Consider the following 22,896-nt stretch of genomic DNA (forward strand, 5'->3'; position numbering starts at 1 on the left):
GTTAAGCTAATGTTTGCTGCCAAGACAAATTAAAAAAGAAAAATTCCGGCTCATCTATATTAGTAGCGTGCCGCGGTGTCGGTGGTTTGATGGCGCGGGGGGCCCGGCCTGTTCGCAGGTCCCACTGCAGAATAGGCGGGAGGTGTGCTTGCACCTTCGCTTATCAGAGGTAGCATCCATCGGGGAAAAAAAATCAGGTTTGCCCGCCAGAAACAGCAGATTTAACTTGCATTTGGCCATTTGCATGTTTTGTCACCATAGAATCATAGAACCATAGAATGGTTTAGGTTGGAAAAGCCCTTTAAGATCATCCAGTCCAACCATTCACCTACACCACCAAGTCCACTCTAAACCAGTCAAGGGCAGACTCTCTGCAATGGCCCGTTTGTCACAGCTTTCAATGACCGGGATTTGTTCTGTATACATTATAACATAGATTATAGGGAAAATATTATGACTATATTTATATTATCTCCCCCTCGCCTGGGCTGTCGCTGCCACCCGCACCACGGCGTGGCTAACGCTGTCCTAGCGGGGCGAGGTGGGATGGAGGTGGTCATCAGCAAACTGGGCGAGCAGAGCACCCTCCCCGCGGCGCAGATTTGGCCGCCCTCCGTCTCCGAGGAGCTATAGCCCGGTGATGAGGAGCATCGCCAGAGCACGCTCGCGTTTGCCTCATAGGAACCAGCTCGTACGTCTGGGATTGGCCTGGGAAGTTTGTGTTATTTAGTATTTGCAGAGTTGAGCTACGTTTGGATATGACTTTCCTATTTGGGTAATGCTGCGGGAAGTTTTTTAGCAACTTTTTATTGAACTTTGGTTTGAGTGAGCCCCGCCGTGAGGTGGTGTCCCGGCTGCTGGTGGCAAAACACCCAGAGGTGCTGGGGGAAGTTGCAGCCGTGTCGCAGGCGCTCCAAGCCCACCCGTTTGCCATTTCTTGTGGAGCTACTTCATGAAATGATAGAAAAATACCGTCAGCAGTCGAAATAACCTCGCAGAAAACATAGCAAATAACATTAAGGTCAATGCTAGCTATTTTCTATAAATACTTTTGGCAAAAATGGCCATTTTTTTTTTTCCATCCCAAAATTCAGAGAACATTTTCAGACTGCTCTATTTCAGCTCATTCTTCCTGAACATTCATAAAGACAGTTTGTTCCTGGGACGATTCATAGAAAATAAGTGTTAGAAATCCTCTTCTCTCTCTCTCTCTCACACACACACACATATATATACACACATATATAGGACGAGAGGAAATATATACATATATTTATATACATAATATATACATGTATTGAGGACGAGAGGAAATGGGCTCAAGCTGCGCCAGCGGAGGTTTAGGTTGGATATTAGGAAAAATTTCTTCACGGAAAGGGTGGTCAAGCATTGGAACAGGCTGCCCAGAGAGGTGGGGCAGTCCCCATCCCTGGAGGGGTTCAAAAAACGGGCAGAGGTGGCACTTGGGGACATGGTTCAGTCTGGTCTACCCTTGATTGGTTTAGAGTGGACTTGGTAGTGTAGGTTAATGGTTGGACTGGATGATCTTAAAGGTCTTTTCCAACCTACACGATTTGATGATTTTATATATATATATATATATATATGTAGGCTTTTGATGCCATTTCCCATCAGATCCTCATGGACAGTAGCTGCAAACCAGGGCCACCTCTTGCTCTGCAAAACTCCCGCCCTACGCAACGCGCCGGTGGGCACAGCCTGCGTGCCCTGCGGAGGGTAGAGCCCTCTGTGGTGCTTGGGCTGCCGATCGCAATGGATCTGACCGAGTGCCACGTCCTCCCTCCCGGGCTTGCGTTTCTGGAAGGGCTTCGTTAGGTGGGACAGGGCCAAGGCAACGTGCCCCGGGCTCGCACAGAAAGGCTCTGCGATGCCATTTACATTAAATTCACTCCGAACAGAAGCGGAGCGCTGCAGCTGGTCCCTGGCAGCTGCCTGCTGACGGGCTGGCCACGGGCTCAGCCTAATTAAAAAATAAATTAAAAAATAAAACAAATTCTCATGGAAGGTGGGGAACTCTGCAGGTGGCCAAACTGGGATTTTTCTTAATATGGCTGCATAGGCGTGGGACAAAGCTATGCTTCGCCTATGCTATATGGTTGTGCGTGTATATAGTAGCTACGCATATAAACACAGCGAGCTCTGGTTTTCCTAACGCGATTTTGTACCCGTCAGCTCCGCGCCGCCGCGGTCCTGCCTCCCTCTGACCGTGCGGGTTCTTGTCTCTGCTTCGCTGTTTCCAGGGCTAAAGGCTTCTCTCCAGAGGCTGCAGCTGGAGTACGTGGATGTCGTCTTTGCAAACCGGCCGGACAATAACACCCCCATGGAAGGTTGGTGGAAGCTTGAGTTAAAGGTTTTAACGTGATTGATCCTGGCTTACAGGCTTAGACCGATGATGGTAGGGAAAGAAAACCAATTTTTTATTAAATATTCAGGTGGGGCAGCTTAAATACGAAATACCTCATTCATGATATCCTGAAGACCTATATATTTACACTTCAGTGAAATGAATTTGTATGTCTTGAAAGGAAGGAAATTGAAGTTTCCTTATGTCCCAGTGGTGGCTTTAATGTTGGGTTTTTGTCTTTATTTCCTTTTCCCAATTCCTTCAGATAAAGTGAATTTATGTTTGTGTTTAAGGCGGGTCTTTGTGTCAAATGAAACCTGTATATCCCTACCCCAGCGCAGTCAGCTCTGGAGAGGGAAGTGCTGCCGTCTCCATCCATGTCCCCTGGGCTGCCCGGATAACACATGCTTCTCCCAGCGCTAAAACCAGGGGCGCGATCCCAGACACAGTCAGAAACAAGAAATAACTGGCAAACTTAGGGTCCCTTGCCCCAAGGGCATGAGCAGCACAAGCTGAGATGGGCGATGCTGTGCCCGCAGCTGGGCTCAGCCACCCGCCCCTCGCTGCCGGTGGGGAACGGCTCAATGCAGCGAGGGGAGAATGAATTTAGGGACTTGCAAGGCATGTGAATGTCTGTGCGCTTGAATTATGGTTCGTTGCTGGGAACTATATGCTCGTGTTTGGTACGTGGCCTTATAGCCCAGTCATCCAGGAACCTTCATCAATAAGTTTTGGGGTCAGTGCCCTATTTAGTGGGCACCAGTTCCCATTCCTTCCCTTTTCCCATCGGAGCTAACACAAGCATTCACACCGTAGCAGAAGATTAGCTTCACAGCTAAACAAAAAATAGCAAGAAGAAAGACTTGCAAGCTGCAGAAGCTGTCATGGACGAGGACGTGCAACTCAAACAAACCTGGAGCATGACAGGCCCCTCCGAAGCTCCTGGCTTGTCTTTCTTTTCCCATTTTCTTACGGAACGCGGGGCTGCGCGAGCCGGCACCAGGCGTGGGTGGATGGCAGTGCTGCTGCCCCAGCCGACCGGTGCCGGCAGCTACGGCTTCAGCGAACTGGCCTGGGATTTTTAAGACGGGTGCAGATTTGGTAGGAGCTGATGAGGTCAAGGAACATGACGTGTTGTATCTCGGAGGGAGAAATGACCTCTGTGCTCAGTCAGTTGTCACCTAATGAGGCGGTGCAGAATGTGTTTCCCACAGCACAGCTGATCGCAGGCGTTCACGGCTTTTCAGATGCTACAGATACTGCTAGCAGCGCTGGAGTAGGTATAAACTGTGGTGCTTGGTGAGATTTTGAGCAGGGTGAAAAAAGGGACATTTTTATTATGAATGGTGTGGTGTTGATTCTTCCTATGTGCTTCGTGCTTTTTTTTTTTTTATGGTTCACCTACTAAGCCACTTCTATCCCAGAGCATCTGTTGAACCATCTGTCGGTTCTGCGCTATCTGGCATGCACAATAAGTGCCGAGCTACCTCCGCAAGACGTACAATCCCCGCTCCGTCTCCTTACGTGCCTGCGCTTTTCCCAGGAGCAAATAGCCGCTTCTGATGCAGAACGATTTGTAGGTAACCTTAAAACCTTCCCTGCTTGTGCTACTCCTGCCAACACGCGAGGGTCCTGCTCGAGCAAACACCGTGGTTGCACGCTGTAAGGTACAACCAACTAAATCAAAGGATAAACTGAGCCTTCATTTTGTTTTCTTCACATGCAGGCAGGTGAGGTTTCTCTGTTAGCAGAGGGAGGACCCCGAGTGCTGGGATGTTTTTGACTGTGGGCATCGGCAGGCAATGGATGGGCGATTTGAAATGCTCATCTGGCCCACCCCAGGCAGAGCGGAATCGCTTCCCGCTCCCCCGGGCCGGTGACAGCCCGGCTCAGGCTGCCTTGGGAGGCGTGGGTAAAGGAGGTCTAATAAGAAGAGGTGAGAGTTTAATATGGATTTCTTTATTGTAGGTGACTCTGGTCCCCAAAGCGGCAGGCAAAGCTTGCTTCATCTAAAAATCTGAAATGTATTTACCTGTCTCAAAAGTCTCAGGGCAAATTAAAACAGCTTTTCGTCACAAAAGCAATGCACTACCAGCTTCAAGGAACGTCTGGAGACGAGTACCCCGTGCAAAGCTCTTTGCCTAGCCCTGCAGTCAGGTCCGGCGGGTCCCTGGCCAGGGCAGCCGGGTCCCTGCTCGCCCCCGACCCGCTCTCGGCTCTGCCGCTGCCGGCAGGACCGGGGCTCGGCCGTCTGCGGGGCGATCCTGCCCCCGGTGCATCTCCCGCACGGGGACCTGGGGAGACGGCTGACGGGAAGGGTCTGTGCTGGATTTCTGCGAGTCTCATGCCTCGTGAACCAGGCTGGAGACCCGATCCCCCAGCTGTGCTAGCAGATGCTTTTTCTCATGCCAGGGGCTGCTTCAGCAGACGAGCAGGGCGGCTCTGGCTGCGGGAAGGAGGGTGCCCAGGGTCTCCTGGCGAGACCCCCCCGTTGTCCCTGTGCCGGGGGACCGGGCGCCCGCGGCACGGCCAGCCCCTGGCAAGCAGGTGGGGAAGGTGGTGTGGTTCCTATCAGGGAACTTTAAGCTATTTCAAAATTATCATTATGCTGCTGGAGGCTGTTTTCTGGGTTTTGAGACATTAATTTCTGTTTAAAAAGGATCTCCCCTCCTTAAGCGATATCATTTCTGCCATCCGGCTGGCAGACGGAGCAGTCCAGGCACGTGCTCTTCACAAACCATCCCATCGCCATACCCATGGGAGCAGTCTATGGTAAACAAGAAGAGAGATTTTTTTTTTTTTTTTTTTTTTTTGAGTTGACTTCAGTTTTTCTTGAAAGGAGTAGATGTGGGAGAAATGAAAACAACTATGGACTGATGAAATGTGTAAGAGGCGTCTGATGAAACGCTTATCAAAATTCCTAAACGGTAGCATGGCAAAAATAGAAAACTAAACCCAGTGAGAAGCCGGCGGTGCTGAGGAGGGCGGGATTGCCGTACAGCTGCCCGTCGCACTCGGCGCGCCTGCGGGTAGTGGGGTAGCTGCTTGATAACGGGGCATTTTGTTGGACATGCCCGAGGATAAAATGCTTAGAAACAGAGGAAAACGTGGCTTTGGCCAAAACGAAGAAGAAAAAGAAAAAGAAAACAGTATCTGGCTATTGAATTCTACTCTTCATTGGGGGAAAAAACCTCCTCAAGCCAATATTTCCCTGGAGAGGAATCTTCCTTTGCAGCGGGGAGGCAGAAGCCCGGTGCAAGAAGCACGGTGTCTCTTGTGCAGCCCTCCGAGGTTATAAATGGAGACTTCATCATTTTTAGCTGCTTGTCGCTGCCTGCAGAAGAAATCTCACAATAACATCAAGATTGGCAGTGTAATCTCCCCTCTGCCAAGCTCCTGTTTTTTTTTTCCTTTCCATAAATAGGACGAGAATCCTCATGGCATAGAAGGCAGCTCATCTTGATCTTGAGACAGTGATGCCCGGAGTCGTTGTCCAAGTAACTGCAGACGTGCCAAGGGATGCAATAAACACTCAGGGCTTCTCCGCACAGCCCTGTGTCCGGCCGGAGCCGTTCCACCGTGCTTGGACGGGTCAGAAATTCATGAAATTCAGAAATATCGGCTCCTTGCCGCTTTCTCAAGGGAAGAGCGCACCGAGATACAGCAGCGCCCGGTGCCTCAGGCGGCACGGGGAGTGGTGATGAAATACCGTTTTCTTTTGCTCCTCAGAGTGAGTTTAGCCCATTTTTGTCCATTTAAATGATGCGCTGTTAGCAGCCAGCGTAGTGCCCGTGCCCTGGCAGCCACTGCTGCGCTCCAAAGGGCAGGGAGTGCCGAAGCTCAGGAAGAAATATGAATTTATTACTGCAGCCGGGGCAATTATTTATGCTCTCGCGGTTGCTCGTGAGGGCTGCAGACCCCACCGGACCCCTGTGAGTCCTGGGGAGCCCTCTCCGTCCCCGGCTCCTCTTGCAGCAGGGATGCGATGGGCACTGCCCGGGCCCCCCGCGATGCCGCGTACGCAGCGGGCTGCTGCCAGGGAGAAATCAGGCTTGAAAATGAATTGCGAACAGCAAGCAGGGGCTATTTTCCTTGCAGCATTAGCAAGGCACCTTACCAGGCTCTGTAACTTCCTGGGATGAGGGATAGACAATTTTTTTTTCTCCTTTTCTGGCCAATTAAAGCTTATGATGAGTATTCTACGTACCCCCTGCCCTGCAGAAGGCAGGGCTGCTCAGCAGAGGACTGACGGATGGAAACGAAAGCTCCTGTCCTGGCGCATGCGGCCTTGCAGGCTTCCCTCTTCCCAAAGGAAAACGAGGACCATGGGAGTGCTGTGCTAAGGAGCTGCGCCTGGTTTTGCAGAGGTGTCGCCTTCTCCTCCTGGGGCCTTTGGTGGAGCAGACTTCAATTATCCAGTTTTGTAATTTTATCCCCAAGCAGCCTATACATTCCTAGTAAAAAAGAAGCAGGGACGAATATATGCTTTTAGTAAACAAATTTAAGAATAAATTTAATTTCATAGTGTATTTTTCGACTGTGCTGCCCTCTGGTGTTAAATTTTAAAAGAAATGGTATCATAAGGCTGTGGTAGGCAATAGCCAGTCGGTAAAAGCAGTTTTTAAACAACTGCAGAATAAAATTCTTTACATTCACACTGCCAGTGCTTTTTCATCCATGCTCGAGCAAGAGAACACAGCAGAAGTGGTGTTTAATGCAAAGCCGCTCAGGCTTGTCAGCGTACTTGGCATTTGTAAGTGGCTTTGGGAGGATTTGGTGCTAAAGAATTGGCCTCTGTGCAGTTCTCATCCTTCTTTTTTCCCCTCCTTTAGAAATCGTCCGAGCGATGACACATGTAATAAATCAAGGCATGGCGATGTACTGGGGAACATCACGCTGGAGCGCTATGGAGATCATGGTAAGGTTGATTTTTGGGGAAGCGTTAACACTTGGTAATTCTGCTTCCAGGCTCCAAAGCCTGCCAAAAGCCACGCTGGGAGCTGAACCACAAATGTGTCTGGGCTGGAGATGTTTGCATTTTACTCCATCCAGCATCTTTTCACCTAAAATAATTTTAAAGCCTGTTCCAGAATGTCCGTTTTTTGAATACCTCCAGGGATGGGGACTCCCCCACCTCTCTGGGCAGCCTGTTCCAATGCTTGGCCACTCTTTCCATGAAGAAATGTTTCCTAATATCCAATCTAAACCTCCCCTGGCGCAGCTTGAGCCCGTTTCCTCTCATCCTTGAAAGGTCCCTTCCAACCCAAACCATTCTACGATTCCAACAGATGCCAGGAGCGTCCTACCGGTCCCTGCTTTTTGCAGTGGGGTCAAACCATGATCAAGAAGCTCGGCACCAACCATCCCAGCTGGGAAGGCGTTTGGCTTGTGGCTGCACTGGCCCCGAAGCAGCCGTGGGCTGGAGGAGGCAGAAGGCGGGTCCGTGCCCTGCTGCGGCGGGCGCAGGGGCGGCGGGGAAGCAGCGCAGGCGGGCATGGGGCCGCCTCTCCACCTCTGCACGGCGGCGTTCACGGGGACGCGCGTGGCTTTGCTAAGGGATAGCGAAACTCGAGTTCGCTGGCACTCAAGGAGCTGGTAGGTTATGTCCCGCTAGATGCTTTTACTTAACGAAGTGTTTTATCTACCGATTTAATTTCTCCAGGAAGCCTACTCCGTAGCCAGGCAGTTTAACATGATTCCGCCCGTGTGTGAACAAGCTGAATACCACCTTTTCCAAAGAGAGAAAGTGGAGGTTCAGCTGCCGGAATTGTATCATAAAATAGGTAAGGCTGAGACTGCTGTGCCTTTCGGCTATTTCATTTGCAGAATCATAGAATCGTGTAGGTTGGAAAAGCCCTTTAAGATCATCCAGTCCAACCATTAACCTACACTACCAAGTCCACTCTAGACCAATCAAGGGTAGACTAGACTGAACCATGTCCCCAAGTGCCACCTCTGCCCGTTTTTTGAACCCCTCCAGGGATGGGGACTCCCCCACCTCTCTGGGCAGCCTGTTCCAATGCTTGACCACCCTTTCCGTAAAGAAATTTTTCCTAATATCCAACCTAAACCTCCCCTGGCGCAGCTTGAGCCCATTTCCTCTCGTCCTATCGCTTGTTCCTTGGGAGAAGAGCCCGACCCCCCTCCCTGCCCCCTCCTGCCAGGAGCTGCAGAGCGATCAGGTCTCCCCTCAGCCTCCTCTTCTCCAGGCTGAACACCCCCAGCTCCCTCAGCCGCTCCCCACCAGCCCTGTGCTCCAGACCCTGCCCCAGCTCCGCTGCCCTTCCCTGGACACGCTCCAGCACCCCAATGTCCTTCTTGTGCTGAGGGGCCCAAAACTGGACACAGCATTCCAGGTGCGGCCTCACCAGCGCCGAGCACAGGGGCACAATCACCTCCCTGCTCCTGCTGGCCACACTATTCCTGACACAAGCCAGGATGCTGTTGGCCTTCTTGGCCACCTGGGCACACTGCTGGCTCATGTTCAGCCGGCTGTCGACCAACACCATCAGGTCCTTTTCCACCAGGCAGCTTTCCAGCCAAAAAAAAAAAAGGAAAGAAATACACAGCAGGCTGACCTGGGGCTCTAGATGGGAACAGAGCTCTCCACGCCTGGATCTGAAGGGGACAGATGAGTGTCTACCTAACGACCTAAAAGACAAACTGGCGCACTGTGCCCCTGGTAGAGACGGGTGCTGATTGCCATGGTGCTTCTCACTCTGAGACTCAAGCAGCACGGGCGCAGGAGATGCCTGGGCTGAGAAGCGGGAGTGCAGGTTCTTTGCTGCACAGGAGCCAGGATGGGGCTGGAGGCTCTCGCAATAAGATTTTGGGTGAATAAGCTAGTCCGGGTCTTCCTTAAAGGCATCAGCAGCATCTTCCTGGAAGACACCGACCGAACATCACTGACAGCGGCAGTAGAAACAAGCAGCAATTGGTTTGGTTTGGTTTCTTTTAACTGCAAGTCCTGTTTTTTGATACAACTCTGATTTCTCCCGGTCCCCTAAAATCTCCTCCTCTGCTTCCTCTGCAGGGGTAGGAGCAATGACATGGTCTCCACTAGCCTGTGGGATCATCTCAGGGAAATACGGCAACGGAGTCCCTGAAAGCTCAAGGGCTGCACTAAAGGTATTTCTTTTTTTTTTTTTTTTTGTTGTTGCATGTTCGAGAAAAGTAAATGCACTGGTTTTGTGAGGGCAGGAAAATAACAAAGGGAAAAGAGATCCCTTATGAGAGGGCTGGCCTGCGTGCTGCCGTATTGATAGATCAGCTCGGTTTCTCTGGCAACCACGCTCCAAAGTGCGGGAGAATCTGGGTTATAAAGAGGCTTTGGGTTCCCCACCGCAGGGAGCTGGTGGTTGTGGGGCAGCACACGAGCGGAGCCAGGCTCTGCAGAAGGATGCTCTCACCATGCTGACGTTGTCCGGACATCGCCAAGGGGAAGGCACGAGGCCAGGGTTTCTGTTGTGCTTGGTGCTCGCAGCTGACGTTAACCGATACAGCTGCCGTGACTTAAAACCTCTTCACCACGTGCAGTGGGTAAAACAGACTTGGACGTTATTTTTCTGCCCACCCTACCCTGGTGTCGGGGCTCAGCCCCAGGCAGCAGCTCAGCACCACGCAGCCATCGCTCACTGCCCCTGCCCCGATGGGATGGGGGAGAGAATCGGAGGAGTGAGAGTGAGAAACACTCCTGGGCTGAGATAAGAACAGTTTAATAATTGAAATAAAGTAAAATAATAATAATAACAATATAATAATAATAGTAATAATAATATACAAACCAAGTGATGCCCAATGCAGTTGCTCACCACCCGCTGACCGATGCCCAGCCAGTTCCCAGCAGCGATCGCTGCTCCCCGGCCAACCCCCCCAGTTTCTATACTGCCCATGACGCCGTATGGTATGGAATGGCCCTTGGGCCAGTTGGGATCAACTCTCCTGGCTGTGCCCCCTCCCAGCTTCTTGTGCCCCTGGCAGAGCAGGGGAAGCTGCAAAGTCCTTGCCTGGCATAAGCAGCACTGAGCAACACCTAAACCATCAGCGTGTGATCAGCATTCTTCTCATCCTAAATCCAAACCACAGCACTGTGCCTGCTGCTAGGGAGAAAATTAACTCTAGCCCAGCCCAAACCAGGACACCTGGGCACCAGCCTGCCAGGCAGCGGGTGCGTGGCGGGGGGCTCAGCCCCGCAGCATCGCTCCAGGGAGCCCCGCAGGCAGGGCAGACCCCCAGCGCCCCGTGAGACCTGTGGGTCCTCGGCGGGCCTGCCCTTTGCCTCGAACAGGTTTAGCATTGCGGTGTCACCGCAGCGCTTGCTTTCCCCCACAGTTATCCTGGTTTTACTCTTATTGGGTGTTATGGGGTCTGCTCCCATATCGTGCCTGTGGCAGGCGTATTATTTAACGGTTTGAAAACCAGCAGAGCATTAAAATGTCACGGATTTGGGGGAAAAAAGCCCAACCAAAACAGTCTTTGAGGGTCTGTATCAGCTGATGGGCAAAAGCCGATAGCGCTTGACAAGTGCCAGCAGACTGACGTACATCCCAGTGCTGGTTTTTGCTCAGCTTGGTACTTTTTAAAGGAAAGATGCAGTCTACACTGACTTGCTTACAAAGGGCAGCATTTTCAAATGTGGTATTTCATTGCATTTGGGATTTTTTTTCCAAAATAAAATACATCATTAACATTCAGTAAAAGCTAGCTAAGAAGTTGGCATTGCAGAGGAGGATCCAAAGTAAATTGGTGAGAGTGAAGTAGAATCAAGTGTCAAGTCTGGAGCTGGGAGAACTGAAATCTCAGCTTTGTTTAATTAGTTTTCTAATCTTCAGCAGTAGTAGTAAAGCTTGAACAAGATCAGATGTTCTCAATTTTCTTTTTTGGGGGGGGGGATGGGGTGTCAAAGTCTTCTCAAGTTGACTAATATTTCACTTTTTCCCACTCTGTGATGGGATCCGGTGGTCCAAAAATAAAACTGAGGAGGTTCAAGGTTCCAGACTGAGTCCATCAGTTGCATAAAGCCAAGGAGATAGACATAGGCTCTCACAGGAGACATCCTGGTCCTGTTGTAATTGTTTCGGGTAGCACAGCATGATGTTATTTGGCCTCAATTACCTCTTGGGTTGGATATGGCTTTTTAAGAGCTGTGAATAATTGTCTTAAACTTTCCATTGTGGAAGATTAAAGCTAACAGTCGATTGCAATGTAATTCATCTCCAGTGCTACCAATGGCTGAAAGAGAAAATCATAAGCGAGGAAGGCAGAAAGCAGCAGGTGAAGCTGAAGGACCTGTCGCCCATCGCCGAGCGCCTCGGGTGCACGCTGCCTCAGCTGGCCGTCGGTAGGTGACGGGACGGGGGACGGCCCCGCGCCTTCGCCCTTCGCTGTTGTCGCAAACGCATCGCCTCGCTCGCATCCTTGTCGCGCGAAGGGCACCGCTCCGAGGCGCAGACGGAATGCTTGTGCCGTAGGGGTTGTTGAGAGATGAGTGCGGGCGGAACCGCGTACAAGCCCCTGCAGCTACAGGCACTCTGTGAGTGCTCCTGTCATCTGTTGAAGTGTTGGTGATGGTTAGGTGAACGGTAAGACAGGAAAAGATGTGTCGTCTTTCAAATAGGACAAAGCATGGCTTTGTCTTTGCCTGTATCTGTAGATAAGAGTTAAGATAGAGTTAAGTCCAGTTGGCAGCCGGTCATGAGCGGTGTTCCCCAGGGCTCTGTTTTGGGGCCAGCCTTGTTTAATATCTTTATTGATGATCTGGATGAGGGGATTGACTGCACCCTCAGTAAGTTTGCAGATGACACCAAGTTGGGTGGGAGTGTTGATCTGCTCGAGGGTAGGATGGCCCTGCAGAGGGACCTGGACAGGCTGGACCGATGGGCCGAGGCCAACTGGATGAGGTTCAACAAGGCCAAGTGCTGGGTGTTGCACTTGGGTCACAACAACCCCATGTAGCGCTGCAGGCTTGGGGAAGAGTGGCTGGAAAGCTGCCTGGCCAAAAAGGACCTGGGGGTGTTGGTCGACAGCCGGCTGAACATGAGCCAGCAGTGTGCCCAGGTGGCCAAGAAGGCCAACAGCATCCTGGCTTGTGTCAGGAATGGTGTGGCCAGCAGGAGCAGGGAGGTGATTGTGCCCCTGTGCTCGGCGCTGGGGAGGCCGCACCTGGAATGCTGTGTCCAGTTTTGGGCCCCTCAGCACAAGAAGGACATTGGGGTGCTGGAGCGTGCCCAGGGAAGGGCAGCGGAGCTGGGGCAGGGTCTGGAGCACAGGGCTGGTGGGGAGCGGCTGAGGGAGCTGGGGGTGTTCAGCCTGGAGAAGAGGAGGCTGAGGGGAGACCTGATCGCTCTGCAGCTCCTGGCAGGAGGGGGCAGGGAGGGGGGTCGGGCTCTTCTCCCAAGGAACAGCGATAGGACGAGAGGAAATGGGCTCAAGCTGCGCCAGGGGAGGTTTAGGTTGGATATTAGGAAAAATTTCTTTACGGAAAGGGTGGTCAAGCATTGGAACAGGCTGCCCAGAGAGGTGGGGGAGTCCCCATCCCTGGAGGGGTTCAAAAAACGGGCAGAGGTGGCACTTGGGGACATGGTTTAGTCTAGTCTGCCCTTGATTGGTTTAGCGTGGACTTGGTAGTGTAGGTTAATGGTTGGACTGGATGATCTTAAAGGTCTTTCCCAACCTAAACGATTCTATGATTCTATGATCTATTTATTATTTAAAACACTGAAATGATTATTTGCTATCGGGGTTATGGAACAAATGCCAGAAACACGGAAAGACTGAAGATGGGCAACGCAACACCTCATTAGGAGGACACTAACGCATTTCAAGGAACGCAGTAAAAGAACAAAACAAAACATGCTGCAGGATATTAAAATGCTTTTGAGGTAACCCCTGGTTCATTAGCCTCACACAAAATAACATTCTCTTTTTCAGTACTAAAGTTAAAAATTACTTAAAATAAGATTGTTTCCAGCATCGTCATCAGGCTTTGACTGACAAGAGTGCCTCTTGGCAAGCCATGTGGGTCCAACCCCGACCTCCCTGTTTCTCTGAACGGTCCCTCCCTGCGTGGCAGCCATCAGTTGTTCGGCATGCTGGGCTGATGGACACAAGAGAATGCTACTTTTTAAAAAGAGTTGGTTTTTTTTTTTTTTTTTTTTTTTTTTTAAATAATTATTTCTGTTAGAAAAATGATCCCTGGTTCAAATAGCCAAGAAGTTGAATCCTTGTGGTTTGTGATAGGGAAAAACCAAACCCCACAATTAAGACAACTGCTGCACCAGGGTCAGGTGGGATGCTGGAAGATCCGCTGTATGGTTTGCTGTCTGACCTGTGCATCTTCTTCCTGGTAGTTCTGGAGGAGTAAAGTGAAGGTTGAGACGAATAACGTTGTCATTTTTCAAACGGAGACAGAAGCTCTGACAAACATTAGGATCTGGAGTAATGCCGTGTCACGCAACCTATGTTCCTGACCATCTTGTGACTTTATTCCCAGCATGGTGCCTGAGAAACGAGGGGGTGAGCTCCGTCCTTCTAGGATCTTCCAACCCAGAGCAGCTGATAGAGAACCTGGGAGCCATACAGGCAAGTGCAGGCGGTGGGGGCACCTCAACGGAGGTGTGGGGGGTTAGCCGCTGCCCAGCTCCCTTTGGGGGTTGCACCAGCACACCTTGAGACTAGCACCCTCCTCCTCTTAATATAGTTTTAATATTTCGTATTTTGTTTCAGGCATCTTCCAGTTCTAGTAACGCACGTTCATTAGGCAAACCTACGGTGCGTCACCATGACTTACCACCGTCGGTGGTAGTTACAGCCGTATCTGGCAACAAGAGGGTGGCATCAGCAGCTCTAGCGTATCTGAAAAAGCGAGCGACCCGATGCCAGGACGTGGTGTGATATATTCTGCGCCATGTCTTCCACAGGGCACATGTCGCTCGCGCCCACCTTAATTATTCTCCGTTGCTTTTCACGATAAGAGCTCCCTCTGATGTTCTTGCCGCCAGCTCGCTTTCCACTGCAGCCAAGTAATATTGTGCATATAAAGTTTAGGAGCGCTTCTGCGATTCTCTCACAGGGTAAAGATACTACAGTAGTTTTTCCTTTAAGGCAGAAAGGTACTAGGTGAATGTTGAAATATCTGTCACACGAAAGAATAGAGGAAACATTATTTGATAAAACCTAGATTTAAATTTGGAAAAACCCTTTAACGGAGGCTTGATTAAACATCAGTTTTCTTCTACCCCTAGGTCCTTCCGAAGATGACATCCCATATTGTAAACGAAATAGATAATATTCTGGGAAATAAGCCCTACAGCAAGAAGGACTACAGATCATAATGCAATGCATGAATTACCTGGACTGCATGGTTTAAAAAGTGCTCTGTACAGAAGTACAGCCCCGAGTTAATATCCGGTCATGAGAATCATTCAGCAGCTTGCTGCTCGGTGTCTACTGTCACGGGATCCTTCGAGATGTGTGCTGTCGCTACTAATCTGCAGTGAAATTCAAAAGCACAGTTGATCTCTCTTCTAACCAAGAATAATCTTGTATTTTCTTACCTTCGACTGAATTCATTAATTTTTACTTTACTCTTAGCACCTCATGCTTGTGCTGTGAAAAACACTTGTAAAGCAAAAAATAATTTATAACCTTCAGGTACTTGGTAATTAAAGAAGGATGTACAGATCTATTTTTTCAATGAAGAAAAGCCAGATACAACTTAAGGTTTTAATAAAACCACATTTGGGAAATCCCAACTATAAAGTTTCTTCAGGTTAACAGATAGAAGGGGCAAGCTCAAATTTTCCATTTCCTTTTTTATGCTGAATATATGCTTTAGACTTTGCTTGTAGTTGAACAAAGGATGTAAGACAGAGAATTAGCTAGAAATTAGATAGCTCAACTCCTAACTATACAATTATTTCAGCTGTGGAATGCTCCTGGGAAGTATTTCTGAGTACGAGCCAGAAGAGCACAGTTAGAAAACCCAAATACGCATGTCAGGTTAATAAAAACAACGGCTGTTTGCAAAATTCTAATTCTACGTAAATCTTAAACCAAGAAATCCATGATAAAATACTGGGTTTTGCATCTGTAGAAACCTGCCTCGACTTCTGCCTGCTTGTAGACATAGCTATTGCAAATTTCAATATTCGTGAGCTTTTAAGGGTATAGATACTTATATATAATACATAGCTGCTGAAAAATACCAGAAAAAAAATCAGGTACGTACGTTGGTGGAAGGTCATGTTTGCTTTAACTCGTTCTGGAATCGGGCATAAGTAAATTCATAGTATCTTTAAGACACATTTTAAACGGGTAGATGTTTTGGGTTTTTTTTTTTTTGTGAGCATTTCATCCCTCTACAGGGGTTGATAGTGGGCATGTACATATTAATTTGCCCACCTCAAGAACCACGTCATATTTTACCATGAGTTTGCTTTGTAAAACGCACCTAGGATTTCAGTAAGTCTTTCTCTCTCGTATTGAGTCACGTACTTTGGGCACATACTTCCTGGGGGTACAGCTATGTACAGTATGTGTAGGACCCTCGTACTCTAGTCCCCGTGACTCGAGGCGATCTGCAGAGCGGGCGCAGCGCTCAGCGGGCCGCGTGAGCAGATACCAATACTCGAGTTGTCTTCTCCTCTATTTAATCCGATGAGCTACGGTCTGTGTAAATGAACTTAGCTGCTGTATATCCAGAAACGCAGTCTGACTTTGACTTCTGCTTGGACACAATAAAAGCGTTTTGTGCATCTGATTTTGTACTTAGACAGCTGTTACTAATAGCGAGGCTGGTTGCTGAAACAGCAGCGTTTTGCGTTGGAAATGGATACGTATGGTTCCCCAGGGACGCGCTGATCTTCACCTGTACCCGGGTTGGGCAAGGGACAACGAGCTTGGGCCAGAGGAGCGGGTACGGCCGGGGAGCGGAGCGCTGCGCGTCTCGGAGAAGGTACTTCTAGAAGGTAGTCTCCTGGGGCAGACATCAGCCCTGTGTGACGTTTGGCCTGAAATAAGCACAAGGTGAACGTCCTCCCGACAGTTGGCTGAAATCCCACTGCGGTTCAGTCACCGGCCCCTCCAAAACGACGCCGGGCTCAGTCACAGCTCGCCGAGGTGGCGACCGCCACCACAGCACGGCTCACCTCCCCGCTCCGACCTTCGCTGCTTGGGCCACGGCCCCTAGCCTTGCAGTATTAGCTGGGAGAATTAACTCTTGAAGTATTTCAAAATCTGCTTCACGGGCAGCACAAAGGCTTTGACCATTACACAGTTAACAGCTTTATTATTTTAACAGTATAATTATTCTCCCAGTAGCAGACTAGTTCCTCTTCTTACCTTGGGAGGAACAATTCAATGTTCTCTCCTCCCCTTCTCGGATACATGGGAATCAACAATATATGAAAAATACATTAATTCCCAACCTTTTTTTTAATTGAAAATGAGATGGTGTCATCCCTTAGAGCAAAAACTTAAAGTCAGCTTGCCTAATGCTCCGAGGGCAATGGGGTGCTGAGCAGTAGCCTAGCTTTAGGCGAACCTTCAGCATTATACTGAAGGAACCGGGTGCAGCTTGTAGGGGGGATTGCAAGGGGGGAAAAAAACCCCAAAGAGCCAACCTTAAAAGCAAACAAAAATCCAAGACAACAACAATAACAAAACCCCAGCGCTTTTCTGTGAAGAAGGCCACAGAGAAGACCAGGCTTTCTGTAGAAAACAACCCAACCCACCCACCTGCTTTTGTTTCAGGCTGTCAGTGCTGCAAAGTTCTCTCTCTCCAGAAAAATTCTGACACACGCCATGGCTCCAGGCCTCAGCAACTGTCAATACCGAAAAACTAAGGTAAGACGAAAAGCTGTTAGTAAAAGACTCAGCGAACTGACAGTAATAGCAGAAGAAAGCGCTGTTTCCAATTGCTTTTCTCTAGATGGCAGACTTCCCGGAAAATACGCCTCCCGCTTTCTAAAACGCCTGATAGGTCAGTCTTATTCCTAGTAACGCTGACAAGTGAAATTAATATAATAGCGTTGTCTGTTCATGTGTCTCAGTTTAAGTAAAGTGCTGTGTGCTTTTGGTAGGAGCTGAGCAAATCACCAGCGACCAGCAAAACAGCAGCAGTCAAGTCCTGCTGCTTACAGAGCAGGTGACTTGGCCTCATACTTGATTCTGACCGTTTATAGAAGTTTGTTAGAAATTTGGTTTACATGTGCTAAATACTTAGACTAAAATACATACAAATTATACCCTTAATAATAAGTGATGGGCCAAGGAAAGTAAAATTATGCAAGCAATATGGAAAGGCTCCTTTCAGTAGAGAATAAGCAGGCAGAAGCAATAAAGAAAAATCCACATATTTTTGAGGGAAAACAATCAATCAAGTTAATTTGAAGAGTGTTAAATGGCTGACCAGAAAAGTAGTTTCAACAAGCAGCTCTGAAGTGCACCAAACCCACTGGAATTTTCATGATGTAAGCACATAGATAATATTACCTTTACTGGGAAGCAAACTAAAAGTAAATTATGCAGCGCGGAGTTGAGATTGAAGACCCTCATCCGACCCCAATCCCAAAGGATGCTGAAGAGAGAAGTACTGTAAGAATCAGCAGGCACTGGGCAGCAATTAGGTGATAGTTTTGTGAGGCTGTCCTGGTTGTGTTTGTCAGAAATAGAGACTTTACAAACTCAGCATGCTCTAAGGCAAGCCAGATATGCTGTCTCCTGCACTTCTGAATCTTCATTTTACTGTATTTTACATAAATACAAATCTTACCGAAGTAAAGATTAGCAAAGTAATTGTGACATTAAATCTGATTATAAGCTCTCTCTTTCTTCCCTGTTTAGGATTCCAAGTCTGTCATGGCAAAATCTGTAACTTCTCCAATACAACTCCATTAACAGTAGTAGAGTTTCCATTTAACCTAACAGCTGCTTTGCTGATAGCACAAAAAAAAGTGCAAAAGGCCAGTCATTAGACAAACCCATTCTAAAAAGCCAGCTAAAGCATTTTTGTTAAGCTGTGCCAGGAAAACTGGCAGGTTTTTTTTTTTTTTTTCTTTTACATTTACAACTTTAGAGATGAATTAAAAAAAAAAGTACATTCAAGCCACTCCAGAAGTACTTTTCTAGGAGACACTATTTAGGTTTTGTCCTGACTCCAAGTTACTTAAAAATGAGGAGTATTTCCAATGAAAACAATACATATGCTGACTTGTAGAAGACCCCCCTTTTCTGGAAGCAGAAAGAGTTGACAAACCTACTGCTTGCCCGTGAAAATACCCCATTTTTTTAAAGTAAGAATGGAAACTCAAGGAATTAAATGACAAAAAAAGCCTCCTTTTTATTAAAACTATTCACGTTACAATGCTAAATGGTGGATTGTCACTTTTTATGATCAGTGTGTTTGGCTCTTACACCAGTCACCAAACTCGCAGGGGAATTTGTTACAGGTTTTCAGTACAACCGTTTGTGCTGCTGTGTAGCAGGCCCTTATGGTGCGTTTGTCTAACGGTCTGTAGCACCACCACACCTATGCAGTGCTGCAGGAAGGTTACGTTTGGTAACTGCTCACACACCATTTCCTTTCATTACTAAGTAAAAAAAATTGATTAATTCAGTTATTGAATAATATCATGTAAAGATAAAAGTAAATATAACTCAACCATTTCGGATTCAAACCCCCTCCCATACCCTCAAGCAGTCACACTATAAAAAAAAAAATGTATTCCTATTCCACCCTTAAACTTTTGTATGTTGTTGTTGTATGCAGTTGAACCCTCTCACAGAAATAAATTGCTGTGCACGTATTTTTTTGGTCTACTTGGATCCTGTAGATAGCAGAGCAATCAGTCCAGATGAAGCACTTATAGAAAGAATATAGTTTCTGTACGGAAAAGGTTAAGGACATATATACCACTTCTTTTGTACAGGACATTTAGTAGAAGTTTTTTGAAAAACAAGGAATTGAAATGGTCTTTCTCTGTAGGAGTTTTAAAATTGCAACACCGTCACCTGAAATACAGCTTACAATCAAGGCTGCTAGCAGGACGTTGAAATGCACTTAACTTCAAAATTAAGACACCCATAAAGTTTAGCCTGTTCTCTTAGGAGTTATTATAAATACTGTTAAATACTGCAGATCTTTAATTAACATATGTGGCCCTGTGTTTCTGCAAGAACACGAGCTGCCTCCTCATTCCACAATTACAACAGAAACGGCAAAGCTCTTAAGATTTCTGTATATTGTCCAAATGATATCCTTAAACATCTCATTTGGACGTTAAACTTTGATGTGACTGGGAGATTTTTTTTTTTTTTTTGTAATCTCTATTTTTATGTCACAGTGTTTCTAAGTTGAGGTACTACAATGAACTGCCCATATCAACAGAGTAATCTCACAACCCACATGACAAATAGAGCTACTAATGACAACAAACAGGAGTAGGACTCTGGTTGTTTCAAGCATGATGATAAAGGATACACAGTGGGGTTGAAGTTCTTCAGCACAAAAAAGGAAGCAATGATGACCAAGACCAGAAAGAGAGTATTGTTGTAGAAGATGGAAAAAGTTGTTGCTTCATAATCTGCAACTTCATTTTTCTTCCACAGAATTCTAGGAGCAAGTAGAGACGTTATTTCAGGCATATTTAAATCAATGCATAGCCTGGCACACCCACCATTAGGAAGCGACTGACACCCAGAGGTGTAGGAAACCACATACTGCTGCTCTTGTTCTAGCCAGCTTCTAGAAGTCAGAGCGCAGCAAGAACTGCCAGTCAGCTCACTAGTTGACGACAGAACCCCGCATATCCTATGCATTCATACACTTCAGTGACTTACGCTTGTTTTCCTACCAGGCACATCAAACCTAGCCCGTTATAAATAACACTTTTTGTGAGTTTGTATCTGCTAGATGCTACCAGCGTGCCTGGAAGACAGGGCTTTTTGCTCCAGAGCGCTGACAGTTCCTGTCCTTGCGTCTTGTACGTAATGGGCATCTACTCTAAGTGCTCCCCGATACGCTCATCAGGCATAGCCTGGATATTAGTGCGAGCTGTTCAGCTGGAAATCTGCATACTGACACGTGCCAGTTGTAAGCACGAGGGGTAATAAGTGCAACCAGTAATCACTGTGGTGCATCCAGCAGTTTATGGAAATGCTATTCTGCAGGAACTCGCACGTCACTATGCAAAATACATTGCGCTAGCGTGTCCTTAAGAAAAGGAGCTTCTCCTATTTCTGAAGACAGCTGGGATGCTTACACCTCAGAGCGTTATTAGAAGGCCTGTGCAAAAAGTTGTTTTGCTTTGCAGCTCAAGGACAGAGAGGTTGCCTTATAGGACCTTACTGATAAAGGTTTCAATGTTTGAGACCTTTCATTGATAACTTGCCTCAAAAAGGCTTTATAGATGAACAAAGAGCTGACAGTACAGCTTATACTTACCAGAATACAGAAAAAAACCTAACGGCTAAGCAACAGTCCCTAATAGCCTACCTAGAGCCTTAAAGATACCAGGCAGTATTACAACAGGGAGAGAAAGAAGAGGATTACCTTTCATCCTTCTCCTTACGAGACATCTTCCTATTGTCTGCCTCAGACAGCTTGCGAGTAACTTCTTTGGAAACAGCGTCTTCTCTTTTCTGTGCTACCCTGTAAGAAACACCATTTAAGTTGAAAAATGAAAATAAACCAACATGGGATTGTACAAAAGTTCTATTTACAGTGAATAATAATACGCCGCCAAGACACTGAACAGTTTTGCCAAGTTGAAGGGACAACAAGTAATAATCAAATGACTAAAAGTATTAGTCAAATATAGTTTGTGGCAATACCCACCGAGAATGAAGGTAGTTTTACTATTTCGTTGTACACTTAGCTGACAAGGCTAGTCTACTCCATAGTTACCAGAGAGATGACAGAAAACAATTAGGAGATGCTTCTGTGTAAAACAGTTTTTGGAGGAACACTTCAGCCATTCTTATTCACAAAAAAAAAGAAGTTGTAAATGCTGGTTTTGTTAAATTATTTAATAATAAATTCTACTTCAAATAGCCACCAAACTTACTTGTGTTTGAGAACAAACTTGACATTCTTATACGCAAAAGCTACTAGATAGGTGCTGATGAGGGTCATTACGCTATACAGGACTGCGGACTGAACTAGATCCATGTGCCATATCCTCCAGTAAAGCCCTTAAAAGAAAAAAAAAAAGACGTTTTGAGTTGAGTGGTTTCTCTCTTCAAGAAAAATATCCCCACAGGAGCCCTATGCAGCTTGCTAGCTCTGTAATTCGGCACCGGCTCTGCCAGACCAAAGCCAGTTCCTGCAAAATCACTTGGGGGTCTCCGAACTGCATTAAAAAGTACTTTCGAAGAGAGAAATCCGCTTTGCTTTTGGCTGCAGGGGGCCTTATGAGACCCCATCAAACTCCGCCGCGAAGCAGCCCAGCGCAGCCAGCCCGCCAGCTCCCCGCAGCGCCGATGCTGACACGTCAGTGCTCGACCAGCAGCTCGTCCATCTTTACGAACCGCAGCGCAAGCACCCCGCCCGCTGTTCCAAGCAGCGCCGGCTTCGAAGCTGGATCTAACACGGCACGGAGGTAGCCAAGGCGGTCCCGCCTGGGGTGGGCTTAAAGCCGGCCAGACCCGGGGCAAGGCGAGCACCCATCAGCACGGGGACCCGCAGCCGGCAGCGGACCAGGAGCCCGAGGTGGGCTGCGGGGAGCCCCTGCTCCCCCTCAGGGCCCGCATCTCCCCCTCAGGGCCCGCATCTCCCTCTCAGGGCCCCCATCTCCCTCTCAGGGCCCGCATCTCCCCCTCAGGGCCCCCATCTCCCCCTCAGGGCCCCCATCTCCCCCTCAGGGCCCGCATCTCCCCCTCAGGGCCCGCATCTCCCCCTCAGGGCCCCCATCTCCCCCTCAGGGCCCCCATCTCCCTCTCAGGGCCTGCACTTCCCCCTCAGGGCCCGCATCTCCCCCTCAGAGCCCGCATCTCCCCCTCAGGGCCCGCATCTCCCCCTCAGGGCCCGCATCTCCCCCCCTCCCAGGGCCCCCCCGGGGCCTCCCCGCCGCTCACAGATGGGGATGGCGGAGACGATGAAGGCGTTGCCGAAGAAGAGCGCGGAGGACTTGGCGGAGAGGTTGCGGCTGAAGTCCTGCAGCAGCAGATCCTCCTCCGACTGCTGCCGCCCGCCGGGGCCGCCCTTGGGAGCCATGGCGGGGACGCGGGCCCTGGCACCCTCAGCGCACGGCGACCGCTTCCGGGTCAGGCCGCCAGCGGGGCGGGGGCGGGCCCTGCCCGCTGCGCACTTCCGGTCGGCGCCGACGTGAGCGCGGGCGGCGGGGAGGCACCGCCCCTCCTGGGCGTGAGGCCGCCGCGGCCGTTAGCGGCCGTTATGGCCGTTACTTCCCCGCCTGTGGCGGGCGCCGGGCCTCCGCGGCCGGTCCCGGTGCCGGCCCCAGCGGGCCCCTCGGCCGCCTCCCGCCCCGGCGCTGCCCCGGGAGGCCGGCGGGCGCCGCGGCCCAGCGCACCGG

General features: G+C 48.9%; 2 protein-coding genes across 6 annotated transcripts in view; one reads left to right on the plus strand and one right to left on the minus strand.

The window, feature by feature from the left end:
* LOC104026949 (voltage-gated potassium channel subunit beta-1) overlaps positions 1 to 14,706 on the plus strand; it is an 84,592-nt gene extending 69,886 nt beyond the window's left edge. For 3 of the 5 annotated variants that reach the window (XM_075715983.1, XM_075715984.1, XM_075715985.1), the window contains exons 8-14: positions 2,262 to 2,348; positions 7,198 to 7,283; positions 8,028 to 8,148; positions 9,399 to 9,493; positions 11,585 to 11,705; positions 13,857 to 13,945; positions 14,608 to 14,706. In XM_075715983.1, the coding sequence (XP_075572098.1) occupies positions 2,262 to 2,348; positions 7,198 to 7,283; positions 8,028 to 8,148; positions 9,399 to 9,493; positions 11,585 to 11,705; positions 13,857 to 13,945; positions 14,608 to 14,697 (689 nt within the window). In that variant the 3' untranslated portion in view covers positions 14,698 to 14,706. The remainder of the gene's footprint in view (positions 1 to 2,261; positions 2,349 to 7,197; positions 7,284 to 8,027; positions 8,149 to 9,398; positions 9,494 to 11,584; positions 11,706 to 13,856; positions 13,946 to 14,607) is intronic. The other 2 variants (XM_075715987.1, XM_075715988.1) reach the window with 1 other exon arrangement.
* A 903-nt stretch (positions 14,707 to 15,609) lies between these two features.
* SSR3 (signal sequence receptor subunit 3) lies at positions 15,610 to 22,588 on the minus strand. The gene is made up of 7 exons (XM_075715989.1): positions 22,439 to 22,588; positions 21,430 to 21,556; positions 20,916 to 21,014; positions 19,845 to 19,976; positions 17,858 to 19,247; positions 17,102 to 17,187; positions 15,610 to 16,374 (listed from the first exon to the last, which is right to left on the minus strand). Exons 1-5 carry the CDS (start codon positions 22,575 to 22,577, stop codon positions 19,181 to 19,183), a joined length of 564 nt encoding a protein of 187 aa, XP_075572104.1. The 5' UTR covers positions 22,578 to 22,588; the 3' UTR covers positions 15,610 to 16,374; positions 17,102 to 17,187; positions 17,858 to 19,180.
* Positions 22,589 to 22,896: the final 308 nt, after the last annotated feature.

The sequence above is a fragment of the Pelecanus crispus genome, chromosome 9 (genome assembly GCF_030463565.1).
Source record: "Pelecanus crispus isolate bPelCri1 chromosome 9, bPelCri1.pri, whole genome shotgun sequence".
Taxonomy (NCBI): domain Eukaryota; kingdom Metazoa; phylum Chordata; class Aves; order Pelecaniformes; family Pelecanidae; genus Pelecanus; species Pelecanus crispus.